The 20525-nt window shown below is 42.6% G+C and overlaps 1 protein-coding gene across 2 annotated transcripts in view; it reads right to left on the bottom strand.

Moving 5' to 3' along the window:
* Nucleotides 1-9312: 9312 nt before the first annotated feature.
* The window catches only part of SLC25A42 (solute carrier family 25 member 42), a 64691-nt gene continuing 53478 nt past the window's right edge, over nucleotides 9313-20525 (bottom strand). For both annotated transcript variants that reach the window (XM_069767712.1, XM_069767711.1), the window contains exons 6-8: nucleotides 20104-20220; nucleotides 18536-18687; nucleotides 9313-11856 (exon numbers count right to left, since the gene is read on the bottom strand). In XM_069767712.1, the coding sequence (XP_069623813.1) occupies nucleotides 11531-11856; nucleotides 18536-18687; nucleotides 20104-20220 (595 nt within the window). In that variant the 3' untranslated portion in view covers nucleotides 9313-11530. The remainder of the gene's footprint in view (nucleotides 11857-18535; nucleotides 18688-20103; nucleotides 20221-20525) is intronic.

Consider the following 20525-nt stretch of genomic DNA (forward strand, 5'->3'; position numbering starts at 1 on the left):
CGGTGATGAATTGGTCCCGGAGCAAGCGGTCTACCTCCCGGAACGCCCCCATGGCCCCCGGGTCTAGTCGCTGCATCTCATTCAACATCTCTTGTAAAATATTAGAGTACTGCATCAGGGACTCACACTCTCTCTGGGGACGATTAAATAATAGGGACCGAAGCTGGGCCACACGCGCTCGGCCCCCCAAACTCCCCTCTAACAGTTCCAAAATCTTTTCTAATGTATCCCTCTCTGATTCTGGGCGCACCATCACCATACACCTAATATCACCCTCCAGTGCATTTAATGCCAGCTCAGCGCGTAACGCGGGGGTCAAATTACACATGCGCAGAATACTCCGGATTCTTTCAGCCCAATCTTGCAACGCCATATTGCGCCCATCGTATTTCGGCATGTGCTGAAGTAAAGCTCCTACAGGCACATACCCTCCCGGAGTCGCCGCGGCTGCCAGGGGAACCCCAACCCCCGAGGAGGATGCGGATACAGCGGGGTAATTTCCACCCTCGCCCTCGTCCATGACAAACACTGGATCCTGCCGACTACGCCAAAAATGTAATGACCAGAGGTCCGAATATGATCCAGTGAGTCACAAATCAAGACCAAGGCAGAAATCTCCAACGGTATTTACTCAAAGGCAAATTAATCAAGGTAATATGGAGAATATTAAGGCAAATGCACCCCAAAGATACACTAGCTCAGCAGCAGCTGAAATCACTGTGCCACTCAAAGGTCTCCTGAGAACTGTGTACTACAACAGACTAGTAAGAAATTTACCTAACAGGCAACTAAAAACAGGAACAAGTGTAAATTGAATATAGTGTTATTAAGGGAGCCCCTGGAATGGCACATTGAGTATAACTTACACAACTCTAATATAAGATACACCTCTAAAGTAACAACTTAACACTCTGAGCAGAGATACCCGGGTATCTATAACTATGGTACCGTATCCTGAGATGGATTTCCTCTCAGGCAGGAATCCGCAGAGGCTGTAGCCAGTTCATATCTTCAGCGCCAATAAGTTACAGCAAGCTCCTCTTGTCTTGTCGGCCGATGCCGAGCCCAAACGCCGGGGACTTAGTTAGTGGTCTCACGATGTAGTCTCTGCTTCTGTAGCTCCTAGGAATGCTTCCACGACAATCCGTCCGTCTCTGTATCAGCAGTCTGTCCAGACTTGTTCCTCCACTCAATGCACAGGGAATCCACAGACTTCCAAATTCGTACTGGGTTCTTAGCAAAGTCTCCGTCTTTTCTTAGATAAAGGGTTAGCTCTTCTCCAGGAAACGTTAGCAACACAAGTCTCCCACAGAGTTAAACAAAAGGTTAGGTCTTCTCCAGGGGAACGTTAGCAACAAAAAGTCTCTCAAAAGCTTCTTTTCCTCCAAAAACGCTTGCAGTAAATCCACACAGTCTCTTTTTAAGATCTCACAGCAGCCTCTCCTTTTCTTCCCGCCTTTTCTCTCTCAGCTCTCACTTCCTACTTTCACTTTACACTCGAGACACTAGACCCCACCCCGCAGCACACATTGTCTCTGGGAGGTCTGTCCTCTGCTGCAACAGGCAAAAACCACAGGGTCCTAGTGCCCTCTCAGTGGGACTACAGTTCACCCTCTTACACGCTCACCAGATTTAGCCCCATGCAATTTTTTCCTTTGGGGTTACCTGAAGTCTAAGGTGTATATCAACCGTCCCAACACCTTGGAAGACCTAAGGAACAATATTGAAGCTGAAATTGGCAGAATACCAGTGGACATGCTTTTTAGAGTTCATGAAAACTTCAGAAAACGTATGCAGCAGTGTGTGGATAGCGAAGGTCGACATTTGCCAGATACACTATTTAAAACCATGTAATTTAAAAATTCCATTACTGTTCAGTATAATTAAAATATAAAATAAATTTTTCTAATGATCATAATTTTTTTATTTCATTCCCAAATCAGCAAATTACCGCGCTCCACCCTGTATATGTATATATCATTTATTTACACTTCAAACCAAATAATGGGTCGGATAACCAAAGAGATCTATATTAATAATATATCTATTTAATAATTAAAACATGCTAGTGAAAAAAAGCAGAGATGTCACAATAGGGGACGCTTGGAGATGGCACTCAGTGACTAAAAATGTAATCCGTGTGCTCACAATTAAATTTGTAACGGTTACAATCTGCCATAGGGAGCCACAGAAAAAATGGAATAAATCAGGCAATATGTATTTACATGAAGTGATGCACTCGCTAGGTCCACAATAGTCACTATTATGGTACAATAAGTTAAATTATGAAAATTATAAACTCACAGCTGTATTGGTGCTGATTTAATAGTATGTAGAATTAGGTGCTGCCCTCATGAATTACTATTTGCCACTTGTGTGAAAAACTAAAAATGTGCCTAAGCACTAACAAGCAGGTAGTTGCTACTTACCTGCATGTTGTGACCGGCGCCGTTCATTGCCGTCACAGAGCGCTTCTGTCAGGGATTCACCTGCTTCTGCTGACGTTACATCAACAGAGCGGCTGCTTCCTTTCCACAGGGTGGCTTCTGATGTCATTCTGAGTGACAGTCAGCTCCCTCAGATAGGCAGCAGGAATCCAACTGACAATCAGAATGACGTCTAAGTCCTGCCCTGTGAACAGAGCGGAGCGCAAGGCTATGTGCACACGTAGAATGGTCCACTGTGGATTTTTACAACTGCGGTTTTCTATTGGAGCAGGTGTAAAACCGCAGCGGAATCCACAGAAAGTGACATGCTGCGGAATGTAAACCGCTGCGTTTCCGCGCTGTTTTTTCCGCAGCATGTGCACAGCGTTTTCTGTTTCCCATAGGTTTACATTGTACTGTAAACTCATGGGAAACTGCTGCGGACCCGCAGCATAATCCGCATCGTGTGCACATAGCCTAAAAGAAGCAGCCGTTCTGTGAACATGACATCAGCAGAGGCTTCTGAATCCCAGCAAGAGCAGTCTGTGACCACTCCGTGCCCGCCCTGAGCGGTGTTGGGCACGACAGGTAGGTAGGTAGCAACTGCCTGTCTATTTGGGAACAAATATGCCTAAGCACTAAGTCCCACCATTGTGGGACACATACGCTCAGAAGGAATGCACCCAACAGTGGCCACAGTAAGGTTGGATGCCTAGGTATCCGCCCACTACAGGGAGCCATTGTAAGGGGTACGAGTTCAGCTTACTGAATCTGTTTATAGTACTTTATTATTTGACTTTATAAACTTTTTCATTTGCCCAAGTAAGCAGACTTGTTACCTTCAAAAACCTTGGGATTGTGAAATTTTGTTGAAAGACTGAAGCACTGAATGTATAGTCCCATTTTTCACTACGGAACCATGGCATTCTGGCTTTCTCTCCTGGCTGCAGTGTTTTCTTTTTTTCCAAACTGTTCTTTACTCACCCTCCCATTGTCCAGCTCTAAGTCTCTGCTGCTCCCGATTTGTTATTGTCTGCAGCTGTGGCGTCATCTTGACAGCGCTGCAGCCGATCGGTGAGCTTAGTGACTCATGCTATAAATTTGGGGCGAGCAGCTGAGCTCCGTGTGACGTCAGTGCTGCAGACAACAGACATCTGGAGCAGGTGAAGGGACTTGGCAAGGCCAGCGAAACAAACTGCAGGTGGAGGACAGGGGCTTTCCAAAAATGAAAAACCTTTAGTAAAGTTAATGGAGGCTGTGTCATACATTTTCCCTGCACCTTGATTACATGGGAAATAAGTAAGCCCTGTAGGCAGTGGCAAATAGGGTAAAATTAGTCTGTGCTAGTCCAAATCGGCAGGAGAAAAAAAAGCCCCGTAGATTTGCACTGCCCTATAGCATAACATTTATCGGATTACAATCGTCTAATGTACACACTCATGTGATGGAGCCCCTGCAGCAGTTTCCATCTCCGCCCTGTGCTTAGTGAGTTTCGGCTGTAACCATGCCCTGCCACTGACTTGAAAGCTGGCTTAGCATTAGAAGCTGGCTGTCAGTCAGAACCTACCTGCAGTGGGGCTCTCTGTGTGGGCACCAGGTAGCTTCAGAACGATTTGAACCTGCAGATTAGTAGAATTTTTGGTACATGACAGGTTACCTGTAAAACTGAAAATGGTTTTAAGGTTTGTTTTTTTAAACAAAAAAAAACAAACCACCCATCTAACCCCAGCCTTTAAGAGGTTGGCCGGCCTTTTAATAGAAGCGTGCACTTGTTCTACATGGCCTCAGGCTATGCGCACACGTTGCGGATTGGTGTGCGGATTTTTCCGCACTGTTTTTGCAAAATCCAGAGGTCAACCGCACTGCAGATTTACCACGGTTTTTGTGCGGATTCCACCTGTGATTTTACACGTGCGGATTCCTATTGAGGAGCAGGTGTAAACCAGTGCGGATTCCGCACAAAGAATTAACATGCTGCGGAAAAAACACCGGAGCGTTTCCGCACGTTTTTTTTACGCAGCATGCGCACTGCGGAATTTAGTTTTCCATACGTTTACATGGTACTGTAAACGCATGGAAAACTGCTGCATAATCGGATCCGCAGCACAATCCGCAATGTGTGCACATACACTAAAGACTTTCAAGTCCTTTTAGTGCACGCACCACACAGTCAGGACTCTGGTGTTGCAGCCAAGACCAGACTTTCACGTCACCGCATACGGACACATTCAGACTAGATGTATTGCCTCACTCCATTCATGTCTAATCGGTATGTGACTGCATGTATGTAAATTGAACACCTGCAGTGACGTAACCACCTGGTCTCGGCAGTGACACTGGAGAATCGGGACAGTGTGCATGCTGTAAGGACTCAGAAGGCTGCACAGAGATCGAACAACCTTTTTAGGGTATGTGCACACGTTGCGGATTCTCTGTTTTTTTGCAGTGCAGAAACGCTGCAGATCCGCAATTGATTTACAGTACAATGTAAATCAATGAGAAAAAAAATGCTGTGCACACTTTGCGGAAAATCCGATGCGGAAACAAAGAAGTAGCATGTCACTTCTTTTTTGCGGATCTGCAGCGTTTTTGTACCCATTCCATTATAGAAATCTGCAGGGGTAAAAAACGCGACAAATCCACAGGTGCTTTTTCTGCCAGGAGAGGCAGAATCTGCAGCAGAAATTCCTAAGCCTAATCTGCAATGTGTGCACATAGCCTTAAAGTGTGAATGTTATGTCAGGAAACTTTTCAGAATTGTCCATTGTGTTTATATACATGGGGAAAACCATTGTATCTGGCAATTATGACTTATTTTTAATCTTGTTTTGTTTTAACAATTATGACTTGCAGCATGTGCGTGTTTCATCAGTTTCCCCCCTCACAGGTTCTTTATCTCTCATTTTAAATTGTCTCAGAACTTGTGCGTAGAGACAAGCTGCTGTGTGTTCACTGCAGATTCACAGAGTCCAACACATTGCATGGGTGAAGTTTATCTTGCGGAGGCTAAAGGTACCATCACATTAAGCGACGCTGCAGCGATATAGACAACGAGCCGATCGCTGCAGCGTCACTGTTTAGGTCGCTGTAGAGATGTCAAACACAGTAACTCCAGAACGATGCAGGAGCGATCCAGTGACGGTGACTCACTTATCGTTCTCGCTGGTTGTTTGCTCCGCGAAAAACCATTGCAGGCATCGTTGCTTTTGCTGTCAAACATGACGATACACGCCGATCTGACGACCAAATAAAGTTCTGGACTTCTAGCTACGACCAGTGATGTCACAGCGGGATCCAGATCGCTGCTGCGTATCAAACACAACGAGATCGCTATCCAGGACGCTGCAACGTCACGGATCGCTGTCGTTCTCGTTGGAAAGTTGCTCAGTGTGAAGGTACTTTTAGTCTCCGCAAGATATCGTAAATAGACATGCTGCAGTCTGGAAAAACGCACTGCATGTCCGTCTTCGTGAGTGATCAGTGGGTGTCTGTACACACATAGTGGACATGGGATTTCTAGAAATCCCATCCACTATTCTGTAACAGCTGGTCGCTATGGGTTGGACACAGCTTTCAACCAGCAGCGTTTACTTATCGTGTGCACATACCGTAACAGTTTTTCAGACTAGATGGTGAGTTCTTTAGTGTTTCATTAATAATCAACAAATATTGAATATTTATAACAAGTTTGATATTTTATTAATAACCTGGTTTTCTATATGATTGTTTTCCAGCTTAAAAGCAAAGACAATGCTTTAAAATCATTGGCTGAGCAAATAATTAGTTTTGATAGTACTCTGGGTGCCATGTTATAGCGGGGTCTCTTATTGCTTGTTCCCATGACGTGTGGAGAGAAAGCTCACAAAACAGTTTCTGCCAATTTAAGGACCTTTTTCTTGAAGTACTAATAAACTGTGGAATCCAGCTAATTTTCACATGGTATAATATTAAATATAGTGAATAAATCAAGGCTAATAGGGGTTTTGCGTGAGTTAGAGGACATCATTTAGCGCTCCTGCACATGGGTGCCTCCTAATCCATACCTCTCCATTCTATTATTTGACAGGGGGCAGATACCCTCAGAGATTATTGATCTCTGTGGAGCAATGGAATACCCATTCACACGGGAACTAAAGAAGATGGATGTGAAAGGAAATGCTGAACTTACTCTGCTATTCCTCCATCCTCCTCTGGCACGTCTTCTGTAGTCGCTTCACAATGGCCAGTCCCTTACTTTATCAAGATCAATAATCCATGCAAGTACATTCAAATAATTATATAATGGAAGTTGTGTAACTTTTCTATTACATTTTGAGATTTTTATACACACAAGGAGTGTTTTACTACAATTGTGTCTGGTGTAAACAATCCTTCGAAAGCTAAATACATCAGTACTACATCTCGGTCTCTTTGTCGAAAAGTTTGCAACGATGTATCACTGTTGGTAAAAGCTATTACTCTGTAGTCCAGACTGTTCAGCCTAGAAGGCCGCAATTCACTAACAGCAAGCATAGCTGAACATGCTCATGAATTAGACACATTATTACTTACAATCCTATATAATACTCTGTGTATACACAGCATTTGGATTTTGCAAAGATCCAACAGCTTCTTCCTACACCGCTCTCTAGTTACGGGGGTTGGATGCTCATAATAGCCAGCTCAAAGGTTTAAGAAGGCATGATCTAATAAGGCCACATAATGGGGCTGGATATCTGGAAAGTGCCCAGTGACAATGACTAATCATCAGCAGAATATTTCAGGTGCTAATATATTCAGGGCTGCAGGCTGACTCCTCTCAGGGGGTCTCACCCAGACGTGACCCCCAATGCTGGGACAGAGCGTGTAGGACACAGCTCAGTCATGTTCACACGCAGTCTTAATAGAGGCTAACTAATGAGAGGGGGAAGGGACACAAGGAGGACGTTGGCGCTACAGCGATGTCACAGTCAGTATTAACAGCCCTGGGATTCTGACACCAATGATCACTTGCGAGAGGTCATCTTTACCCATGTCCATTATGGACAATGCAGCCACGCCAGAGACATTTACGTGGAAGGCAAACTTCAAGACTTCATGAAAAACTGAATGTTCCGAACACTGACGCCATGTTCACACGTTTCGCACCGCTAGAATCTGCAGCTCTTTTCAATTAATACAAATGTATGCCATATTTTACAATTCAGCAGAAAATAATCTCCATGGGATAATAAACCCACAACATGTTCATTGTTTCTGCAGATAAAGGACTCACAACAGTACTGATTCAGAAAGCAAAGTTTTAACATGAACTTTGAATCCATTGCAAAAATAAGTCTGTGAGATCTGTCAATCCTGAGCTTGTGAAGATATCCAAACATCATTTATACTTCTGGGTTCTAAATGTTATTTATATAACTATAGCTCAATGATCTGATCACTGAATGTCCTCCAAGTTGTACAGACCATGTGTAGAGAATATACATTTATAAAAACATAAGTGGGAGGAAAAGCTATACTAATTGGCTATTCATCAGTTTGCTTGTACTTATCGACCTACTTTGCACTTCTGTGCCTTGTACTTGCAAAAAGAAAATGCTGCCCCACAGAATTTATGCGGGCTGAATGGCAACTTATGTGCATGATGCCCAACTATGCCAACTGAAGTCTACCATCGCCCTCTAGTGGTAATTGCACATAAATGCGCCAATCATATATTACTTTTTCTACACTGTGTAAGGGAAGCAAAAATAAATCAGAGACCTGTAATTTGGTGATTGGTTTGTACCCAAAATCTGATGGAGCATACTATATAGTGTGCGCTTGTGTATGTCTGTACGACACTACAGTTTGTTTTCATAACTTAATTTGCACAAATGCTACCATGTCTGCTTATTAAGATTTCTGCCTCTTTTAGAAAAGAAGAGCGTAGAAATTGCCTAGCCACACCGTATACTTAACAGACGGTCACTGTATTAGGAAATAGGGCCCATGCTATGATGCAATTACATACTAGCATTACACCAGTATTACTTTTTCCCCACACAAAAAGTTCCGTTTAAACATTAGACCTTGGAATAATAATTTCCACAATTGCATGTATTCGAATAAAATGTTCCTGTGCTGAGATAATCTTATAAATGTGCCCCTGCTGTGTACTGTGTAATGTCTGTGTCTGACCGTACATGAACATGGTCTCATCATACCACAGCTCCGGGGAGGAAACAAAAGAGTAGCCCATCGCTCTCATCCATGCGGGTTACTAGGGGTAAGATGGCCTTTTTGGGTATAGACTTTCTTCACCTTGTATTTTCATGATACCATTTGTGTGTGCTAGCCTTACAGGATTTCTTTTTTGCCCATAGATATTCTACCTTACTCCATCTGCATCAGCTCTTCTGTGCAGGGGTACTCCCAACATTCACCATTTTGAGATGTGCGCTTCATACCTGGTTTGCCAGCTTGGTGCATTAGCACCAGCTCTAGAATACAGCTGCGAGCCACAATTCATGGGACCCAGAGCTACATGTGGCTCCCCAGCTCCATGTTTATAATATCTCCGCACAACAACTTTTTCTTTTTTTGAACGTCCAATTGGGAACATTTTTATTCAAAGATCTATTGATTAAAATGTACTTTGTCTAGCTCTACCAAGATTTATGTATTGATCAGTATTAGCACCTAGGTCATGTAAATTGTTCATTTCAATACCAACCCAAAATAATAAAAAGGAAAGGGGTGCGAGGGGGTTGGGGACAAAAAAAAAAAAAATAATTCAATTTTTTTTTTTTTTAATTCATGGCAAAAATGGCGTGCAGACAAAACCAGAAATTGGTTCACCATGCAAACTCCTGAGAAACTGTTCTGCAGGTAGGACAATCCCAAGATTAATGAAATGATACACCGACACATTATATTAGGTTTTATTAAATATACAATCTCTTGCAACAAGTATTTAAAATAGAGTTATATTCATGTATAAACCTTTTTCCAAAAGTGCTGGCACAGCAGAACAAAAGGGTAAAAAGCATCAGCCTTGTTACTTGTTAGAAGAGAGAAATCCTTTCAGCAGCAAGGCTGCCCGTTTAGCATTGTGCAACACTGGAGTTGTGCGTCATTGTGCTTCTCATACAGAGTTCCTTGTATGTAGGCTCCATACATGAGCTCTTCTAATTACATAGCTAACCTCTACCACATAGCCAAAGAACAAACACTAGGGCAGACATGTCAATCTAGACACACAAATGCATTCTGCTGCTACGTACGTCATCAATGCGAGTTTCTAATGTGCACTTTGTATCGCAATACTGTAAATGGCCCGACTTGTTGGAACCAAGCCTCACTTTTGTAAGATATTAATGGGGTATTCCCATCTCTAAGATCCTATCCCAATATGTAGTGGGTGTAATAATAATATGAGCAAATGCCTCCAATTACAAATGTATAGTTGTTCTGACTGGCTATGTCGCTTACCCCATGTGCATTGCACTAGCTTAGGTATCCATGGTTACAACCACTAACAACTGTCACTATATTAGTGGTCATAACCATGGCTACTGCAATCTCCTGCACATGGGGTAAGCGACTTCGCAAGAACTATACTACATTTCTAATTGGAGGCATTTTCTCATATTACATATACTACATACTGGGATAGTATTTTGGAGATGGCAATACCCCTTTGATAAAAAATAGGCTTATTCCCACCTTCGTAAAAGCCTTTTAAGACAGTGAAAAACATATTTAACCTAATTATAGAAACAAGGGAATCCATTCCAAAACTAAACACCTTTCCTGCCTCCCCATGATGTATCAGATTCCATTTTTAGTAGAAAAAAAAAAAAAGTGCGAGTGTGTGTTATATCCGTCACAAAACGAGTGAGGAGTGGTGCCAAAGAAAAGAGGAGCAGCTGCACATAGTAATCCATCATATTCCACCTCTTTTTTTTTTCAGAGGTCCTGTTAGATAAAATAATGCAAGAAGCAATCAGCTCGGATATGATGAGCACCAGCTCCTGCTAAACTATGAAATAAATGTGAAACATCACCCTTAATATATTCAGGAAATATGGAAGCAACACCTGACCAGGTTTCTTTTCATGTGTTATACTGATTAAGAGTTCAATAAATCCCTTTCACACCAAGTGGAACATAGTGTGTGTCTCCTCGGACCACAGTTGTGCTTTTCCTGCACCGTCTGTGGCAATGTTATACGCATTGCAGTGTAGGTCTCTATGAAATGTCCATGTGTATGAAGTATGAACCTGAGCACAAACATCTATAGGAAAGTAGGAACAAAGTGCACAACCATGTGCAAGTATATACATCTTCTCTTCACCAAGCAATGGCACTTTGCAGCATTTTGATGCTTATTAGGCTGCCGTCACACGTTCAGTATTTGGTCAGTATTTTACATCAGTATTTGTAAGCCAAAACCAGGAGTGGAACAATCAGAGGGGAAGCTATAATAGAAACACGTCACCAAGTCTGTATTTATTACTGCCTCCTGGTTTTGGCTTACAAATACTGATGTGAAATACTGACCAAATACTGATAGTGTGACCGCAGCCTAAGGGTACACATTGGTATTTTAAAAGGCAATGCGGCAATCTCACTCCACAAAATTCTAAGCAAAAAGAAACAAACAAACCTGCAGAACATTCACACAGTGGGAAAAAGTAAAACGGACATAAACATGAAATCGGCACGAAAGCCCTTGTGGCCCTGAACATAAGTTTTGAGCTTTGATACCTCCTGCATCACTAGTATACAACTTGAGATGGAGAAACCAGCAGCCTGGCAGGAGGCCATTCTGGATGAATAGTGGCACAGAAAGGCTGTGCTCGGCTAATAATTCCCAACACCCCTTATTACCCCAGACCCGACCTGTAACCCCAGCTCCTAACAATGGCATTGTTAATGCCTCTTTTGGCAACAGCATTCTTTCACTTGCAGCCATACTGTTTTGGTTAACTAAACTAGCACCAATCGGTTTCTTTAAAAATACTAAGCAAGTCCTCTCCTTCATCCTAGGAAGGGGAAATCTGTTGTTCTAACATCTTCACTGTCAAAAGGAACCTCCTGAAACAGCAAACAGGTTAAAAGTACCATGAACTGACAATCCACTATCGCTGAACATCAGACACTCGCTGGAGCTTCTTCAGAAGGATCTGCGTTAGGTCAAAGGTAGTAAAGCTTATACCGACTGCCACTGGGCCCTTTACCCAGTTCATACTGAGGCCTTTATACAAGCCACGGACCAAACCCTCTTCTGCCACCACCTCCTGCATTGTTCCAAGGATTGAGCTGTACGTATGTCCAGTGACTCCAGCAGTCTGCATGCGTCTCCTCACCACATCCAAGGGGTAAGAGGCGGACTGACCAAGGAGTCCAGCGCAGGCACCAAATAACAGCCGTTCAAAAGGGTATGGTTGTGCCCTGCCACTCTGCTCTAAAATGACAAATACAGAAAAATACCATGGTTTTAGCCATATTGGTTATATGTAGTATATCAATGAAACAAAAATTGTGTTTGTCGTGTTAATTCAAACAGGTCCCAAGGTCTGACTTGTAAGGCTATCAATTAGATGGCCTCATAACATGGAGCTGTACACAGGTGATGTTCAGTTCTGTGACCAGCCTCTTCAGCATGCCACCTGGAGGTATGTGGCACATACGAGACCAATATCAGCACCATAGGAGTCTAGGGCATACTAGTAAAGACCAACAGCCATGGAAAACCAGTCTGGATGCCAGTCCAGGGGAGCACAAATCAAATTACTATATCACGCAATGATATTTATTCCACTGCAACACAAAGTTAGAATTATCTGCACTGTAGTCACAGAAGTCCTTGTATAACGATCAGTGAAGGGCCTAAATGCCAGATACTTAAAAGTGGTTACATTGGAAACTTTTAAATTTCAGTTTCACAAATTATGGAATTTGCATATACACTGTGTACAGAATTATTAGGCAAGTTGTATTTTGATCACATGATACTTTTTATACATGTTGTCCTACTCCAAGCTGTTCAGGCTACCAATTAAGTAAATCAGGTGATGTGCATCTCTGTAATGAGGAGGGGTGTTGTCTAATGACATCAAAACCCTATATAAAGGTGTGCTTAATTATTAGGCAACTTCCTTTCCTTTGGCAAAATGTGTCAGAAGAGAGATTTTACGGGCACTGAAAAGTCCAAAATTGTGAGATGTCTTGCAGAGGGATGCGGCAGTCTTGAAATTGCCAAACTTTCGAAGAGTGATCACCGAACAATCAAGTGTTTCATGGCAAATAACCAACAGGGTCGCAAGAAGCGTGTTGGGCAAAAAAGGCGCAAAATAACTGCCCATGAATTGAGGAAAATCAAGCGTGAAGCTGCCAAGATGCCATTTGCCACCAGTTTTGCCATATTTCAGAGCTGCAACGTTACTGGAGTAACAAAAAGCACAAGGTGTGCGATACTCAGGGACATGGCCAAGGTAAGGAAGGCTGAAAAACGACCACCTTTGAACAAGAAACAAGATAAAACGTCAAGACTGGGCCAAGAAATATCTTAAGACTGACTCTTCAAAGGTTTTATGGACTGATGAAATGCGAGTGACTCTTGATGGGCCAGATGGATGGGCCAGAGGCTGGATTAGTAAAGGGCAGAGAGCTCCACTCCGACTCAGACGCCAGCAAGGTGGAGGTGGGGTACTGGTATGGGCTGGTATCATCAAAGATGAACTTGTGGGACCTTTTCGGGTTGAGGATGGAGTGAAGCTCAACTCCCAGACCTACTGCCAGTTTCTGGAAGACAACTTCTTCAAGCAGTGGTACAGGAAGAAGTCGGTATCGTTCAAGAAAAACATGATTTACATGCAGGACAATGCTCCATCACATGCCTCCAACTACTCCACAGCGTGGCTGGCCAGTAAAGGTCTCAAAGAAGAAAAAATAATGACATGGCCCCCTTGTTCACCTGATCTGAACCCCATTGAGAACCTGTGGTCCCTCATAAAATGTGAGACCTACAGGGAGGGAAAACAGTGCACCTCTCGGAACAGTGTCTGGAGGCTGTGGTGGCTGCTGCACGCAATGTTGGTCGTAAACAGATCAAGCAACTCACAATCTAGGGATGGAAGGCTGTTAGTGTCATCATAAAGAAAGGCGGCTATATTGGCCACTAATTTTTTGGGGGGTTTGTTTTTCCATGTCAGTAATGTTTATTACTAAATTTTGTGCAGTTATATTGGTTTACCTGGTGAAAATAAACAAGTGAGATGGGAATATATTTAGTTTTTATTAAGTTGCCTAATAATTCTGCACAGTAATAGTTACCTGCATAAACAGATATCCTCCTAAGATAGCCAAATAAAAAAAAAACCCACTCCAACTTCCAAAAATATTAACCCCTTTACTTTACCCCCAAGGGTGGTTTGCACGTTAATGACCAGGCCAATTTTTACAATTCTGACCACTGTCCCTTTATGAGGTTATAACTCCGAAACGCTTCAACGGATCCTGGTGATTCTGACATTGTTTTCTCGTGACATATTGTACTTCATGATAGTGGTAAAATTTCTTTGATAGTACCTGCGTTTATTTGTGAAAAAAACGGAAATTTGGCGAAAATTTTGAAAATTTCGCAATTTTCAAACTTTGAATTTTTATGCAATTAAATCACAGAGATATGTCACACAAAATACTTAATAAGTAACATTTCCCACATGTCTCCTTTACATCAGCATAATTTTGGAACCAATTTTTTTTTTGTTAGGGAGTTATAAGGGTTAAAAGTTGACCAGCAATTTCTCATTTTTACAACACCATTTTTTTTTAGGGACCACGTCTCATTTGAAGTCATTTTGAGGGGTCTATATGATAGAAAATGCCCAAGTGTGACACCATTCTAAAAACTGCACCCCTCAAGGTGCTCAAAACCACATTCAAGAAGTTTATTAACCCTTCAGGTGTTTAATAGGAATTTTTGGAATGTTTAAATAAAAATGAACATTTAACTTTTTTACACAAAAAATTTACTTCAGCTCCAATTTGTTTTATTTTACCAAGGGTAACAGGAGAAATTGGACCCAAAAAGTTGTTGTCCAATTTGTCCTGAGTACGCTGATACCCCATATGTGGCAGTAAACCACTGTTTGGGCGCATGGGAGAGCTCGGAAGGGAAGGAGCGCTATTTGACTTTTCAATGCAAAATTGACAGGAATTGAGATGGGACGCCATGTTGCGTTTGGAGAGCCACTGATGTGCCTAAACATTGAAACCCCCCACAAGTGACACCATTTTGGAAAGTAGACCCCCTAAGGAACTTATCTGGATGTGTGGTGAGCACTTTGACCCACCAAGGGCTTCACAGAAGTTTATAATGCAGAGCCATAAAAATAAAACAAAATTTTTTTCCCACAAAAATTATTTTTTAGCCCCCAGTTTTGTATTTTCCCTAGGGTAACAGGAGAAATTGGACCCCAAAAGTTGTTGTCCAATTTGTCCTGAGTACGCTGACACCCCATATGTGGGGGGGAACCACCGTTTGGGCGCATGGGAGGGCTCGGAAGGGAAGGAGCGCCATTTGGAATGCAGACTTAGATGGAATGGTCTGCAGGCGTCACATTGCGTTTGCAGAGCCCCTAATGTACCTAAACAGTAGAAACCCCCCACAAGTGACACCATTTTGGAAAGTAGACCCCCTAAGGAACTCATCTTGATGTGTTGTGAGAGCTTTGAACCCCCAAGTATTTCACTACAGTTTATAACGCAGAGCCATGCAAATAAAAAATATTTTTTTTTCCACAAAAATTATATTTTAGCCCCCAGTTTTGTATTTTTCCAAGGTTAGCAGGAGAAATTGGACCCTAAATGTTGTTGTCCAATTTGTCCTGAGTACGCTGATACCCGATATGTGGGGGGGAACCACCGTTTGGGCGCATGGGAGGGTTCGGAAGGGAAGGAGCGCCATTTGGAATGCAGACTTAGATGGAATGGTCTGCAGGCGTCACATTGCGTTTGCAGAGCCCCTAATGTACCTAAACAGTAGAAACCCCCACAAGTGACACCATTTTGGAAAGTAGACCCCCTAAGGAACTCATCTTGATGTGTTGTGAGAGCTTTGAACCCCCAAGTATTTCACTACAGTTTATAACGCAGAGCCATGCAAATAAAAAATATTTTTTTTTCCACAAAAATTATATTTTAGCCCCCAGTTTTGTATTTTTCCAAGGTTAGCAGGAGAAATTGGACCCTAAATGTTGTTGTCCAATTTGTCCTGAGTACGCGGATACCCGATATGTGGGGGGGAACCACCGTTTGGGCGCATGGGAGGGTTCGGAAGGGAAGGAGCGCCATTTGGAATGCAGACTTAGATGGAATGGTCTGCAGGCGTCACATTGCGTTTGCAGAGCCCCTAATGTACCTAAACAGTAGAAACCCCCCACAAGTGACCCCATATTGGAAACTAGACCCCTCAATGAACTCATCTAGATGTGTTGTGAGAACTTTGAACCCCCAAGTGTTTCACTACAGTTTATAACGCAGAGCCGTGAAAATAAAATATCTTTTTGTTTTCCCACAAAAATTATTTTTTAGCCCCCAGTTTTGTATTTTCCCAAGGGTAACAGGAGAAATTGGTCCACAAAAGTTGTTGTCCAATTTGTCCTGAGTACGCTGATACCCCATATGTTGGGGTAAACCCCTGTTTGGGCACACAGGAGAGCTCGGAAGGGAAGGAGCACTGTTTTACTTTTTCAACGCAGAATTGGCTGGAATTGAGATCGGACGCCATGTCGTGTTTGGAGAGCCCCTGATGTGCCGAAACAGTGGAAACCCCCCAATTATAACTGAAACCCTAATCTAAACACACCCCTAACCCTAATTCCAACGGTAACCCTAACCACACCTCTAACCCTGACACACCCCTAACCCTAATCCCAACCCTATTCCCAACTGTAAATGTAATCTAAACCCTAACCCTAACTTTAGCCCCAACCCTAACTGTAGCCCCAACCCTAACCCTAGCCCTAACCCTAGCCCTAGCCCTAACCCTAGCCCTAACCCTAACCCTAGCCCTAACCCTAGCCCTAACCCTAACCCTAACCCTAGCCCTAGCCCTAACCCTAGCCCTAACCCTAACCCTAGCCCTAACCCTAGCCCTAACCCTAGCCCTAGCCCTAACCCTAGCCCTAACCCTAGCCCTAACCCTAATCCTAGCCCTAACCCTAGCCCTAATGGGAAAATGGAAATAAATACATTTTTTTTTATTTTTCCCTAACTAAGGGGGTGATGAAGGGGGGTTTGATTTACTTTTATAGCGAGTTTTTTAGCGGATTTTTATGATTGGCAGCCGTCACACACTGAAAGACCCTTTTTATTGCAAAAAATATTTTTTGCAATACCACATTTTGAGAGCTATAATTTTTCCATATTTTGGTCCACAGAGTCATGTGAGGTCTTGTTTTTTGCGGGACGAGTTGACGTTTTTATTGAAAACATTTTTGGGCACGTGACATTTTTTTATCGCTTTTTATTCCGATTTTTGTGAGGAAGAATGACCAAAAGCCAGCTATTCATGAATTTCTATTGGGGGAGGCGTTTATACCGTTCCGCGTTTGGTAAAATTGATAAATCAGTTTTATTCTTCGGGTCAGTACGATTACAGCGATACCTCATTTATATCATTTTTTTATGGTTTGGTGCTTTTATACGATAAAAACTATTTTACAGAAAAAATAATTATTTTTGCATCGCTTTATTCTCAGGACTATAACTTTTTTATTTTTTTGCTGATGATGCTGTATGGCGGCTCTTTTTTTGCGGGACAATATGACGCTTTCAGCGGTACCATGGTTATTTATATCTGTCCTTTTGATCGCGTGTTATTCCACTTTTTGTTCGGCGGTATGATAATAAAGCGTTGTTTTTTGCCTCGTTTTTTTTTTTTTTTTTCTTACGGTGTTTACTGAAGGGGTTAACTAGTGGGACAGTTTTATAGGTCGGGTCGTTACGGACGCGGCGATACTAAATATGTGTACTTTTATTGGTTTTTTTTTTTATTTAGATGAAGAAATGTATTTATGGGAATAATATTTTTTTTTTTTTTTTCATTATTTTGGAATATTTTTTTTTATTTTTTTACACATTTGGAAAATTTTTTTTAAACTTTTTTACTTTGTCCCAGGGGGGGACATCACAGATCAGTGATCTGACAGTTTGCACAGCACTCTGTCAGATCACTGATCTGACATGCAGCGCTGCAGGCTTCACAGTGCCTGCTCTGAGCAGGCTCTGTGAAGCCACCTCCCTCCCTGCAGGACCCGGATCCGCGGCCATCTTGGATCCGGGGCTCGAGCAGGGAGGGAGGTGAGGAGACCCTCGCAGCAACGCGATCACATCGCGTTGCTGCGGGGGGCTCAGGGAAGCCCGCAGGGAGCCCCCTCCCTGCGCGGTGCTTCCCTGCACCGCCGGCACATCGCGATCATCTTTGATCGCGGTGTGCCAGGGGTTAATGTGCCGGGGGCGGTCCGTGACCGCTCCTGGCACATAGTGCCGGATGTCAGCTGCGATAAGCAGCTGACACCCGGCCGCGATCGGCGGCGCTCCCCCCGTGAGCGCGGCCGATCGGCTATGACGTACTATCCCGTCCAGGGTCAGATAAGCCCAGGGCACCTCGACGGGATAGTACGTCTAAGGTCACAGAGGGGTTAAGCTTTGATGATTGAGAACATAGTTGTTGATCAATAATACAAATAATCCTCTAAATACAACTTGCCTAATAATTCTGCACACAGTGTAGTTGTAAGTGATAACTGGAATGACCAAAAGGAAAACAAAAGCATAGTATAAAGCAGATAGTGAAAGCAGCGTATACTCGACATGATATAACTAGAGTGGAACAGGTAGCGATCGGAAACCACTGCGCAACACATTATCTAAGAAGTAATGTAGAAGGTACTCAGCACGATTAATGCCCCAAATTCTAGTCAGCTAGTCCCACTAAAATGATGCACCTTAACAGGAAGGATTTTTTTTTTTAACAAGTACAATTATTAGGAGAGTGTGGAGAGATTGTAACATATAGCCTAATGGTGCAGAAAAGAATTCCAGTGATGTAATGGGTGGACTACAAGTCTGCTCACCTGCATGTATCTTCTTTAATGTCTCATACGTGAAGAAACTGATTCCAGCATATGGTATAACCCCCAGAATAGTAGGATTGAATCCACGGTACAGAGTTTTCAAGCCTTCTTCTCTGGACATGCGTATGAATACCTGAAAGATGTTACTGTACCTAGAATATACAAAGCACTGTAACATTACTGGACAATAAGTCTTTGTAATAAGTATAAAAGTTTATAATAGTAATTGCTATGAATTAAAACCATAAAGGGGTTGTCTGCGTGCAGTGCGCATGCTGTCAGGATTCTCCTATATTGCCACTGAGAGCAGGCAATCACATGACCACTGGACGGGCCTGCCCTCAATGAAAGTAGAATGAGCGAGGACGTCCGACATGCGAGCAGAAATATACTATAGGAGTCCATACACGTGAACCTGCTCATGCCGGTAATGCTGGACAATCCTGACGGTGTGCGCAAAAACTCCTTCGTATAGCAGTAAAGAAATGCATTGCTCATTTTGAAGCATCCCTTTTTTATAAATTGTAAACCCTCTGTACTTATTTATTGCATGGTAAGTAATCAACTTTCAGTTATTTTAATTATAGATGAACTCAGTCTTCTATGGCACCAGCTTAATATGTAGATTATGTGCAAGCTAGATGTGGACTCTGAGGCCATGTGCACACGTTGCGTTTTTTTCGCATTTTTTTGTGGTGAAAATACCTAAAAAATGCTTACAAAACACATCCCAATATTTTTATTGGAATTCTGCATTGTTGTGCCCAGGCTGCGTTTTTTTTGGCAAAAAAAAAAACCACATTGCGGAAAAAACGCAGCATGATCATTAATTTTGCTGAATTTCATCGATTTTTGCAGCTATATAATTGTATTGGGACGCTCCGGAAAAAAAAATGCAAAAAAAAAAAACCCCGCAAGAAAAGCGGGAGCGGATTTCCTGCAACCCCTGGACGAAGCATTTCAATGCGAAACGCGCGTCGGGTGTGGTGGACGCCTGGTTATCCTGCACCTGACCTGGTAAATATGCACACAATGTAATACTGTTGCCATTTGTAATATGCTACTTGTAATAAAATGTAATATGCTACTTTACTAGTGTACTGGACCCCTGTCGTCCTTTACCTTTATATGTTTTGGTTCAATTTCTCCATACATATGGCCTATTAGATATTAGGTCTTTCTTACTTTGTCCCAATTGGTTGTAGCTTTTTGCTTGTGTGTATGGCAGGTCAGCTGTGGACTATACACATATATAGACTTTTTCCAGGCGTTATCCACCTTTCTTTTTCCTGTTCATGTGACCCTCACCTGTATTGTACTTTTGTATTTTAATATCATCTCTTCTGTTTTATTTTTGTTTTCAATAAAGTTATACCTTTTATGATATCGTTTTTTCTGGTTTTGCCATTATTTGTAGGTGTATATTATCAGTACTATGGCCTTTAGCTAGGACATGTATATAGGTGTTTTTTTTTTACAAATACTGATGTAAAATACTGACCAAATACTGCGAGTGTGACGGCAGCCTAAGATATACAGATACTGCTGCTAGACAGTGGTGAACTTACATCTCCTTTGGTGTGACAGCCATACGTGCACGAACAAGGTCCAGTGGATAAGTTAACATTGCTGCTGTTGTCCCAGCAAGCGATCCTGCCAGAAGACGGGGTACGGGTGTCAAAGCACTGGTGGAAGAAAACATAAGCAGAGCTTAAAAACAAAATGTGCAATGTTAAGGATGCATTCACACATTGCCGAGTGTTACTTTTTTGCAGCAATCGCGATAGGACGGCGACTTTTTTTCAGACACAATACTATTCTCATACTAGCATATGATCACATTTCTGGGATATGCCACCTATTAAATGTGAAAGCCGGACTGCCGCAACCAGATGCCAAAAATGTATAAGAGGAACACCACTGCTACCTAGTGGTCACTGCTGGTTCTGCAGATCAGCTCCTATTGGAAAGAATAGGAAACAAGGACTGA

The sequence above is a fragment of the Ranitomeya imitator genome, chromosome 1 (genome assembly GCF_032444005.1).
Source record: "Ranitomeya imitator isolate aRanImi1 chromosome 1, aRanImi1.pri, whole genome shotgun sequence".
NCBI lineage: Eukaryota > Metazoa > Chordata > Amphibia > Anura > Dendrobatidae > Ranitomeya > Ranitomeya imitator.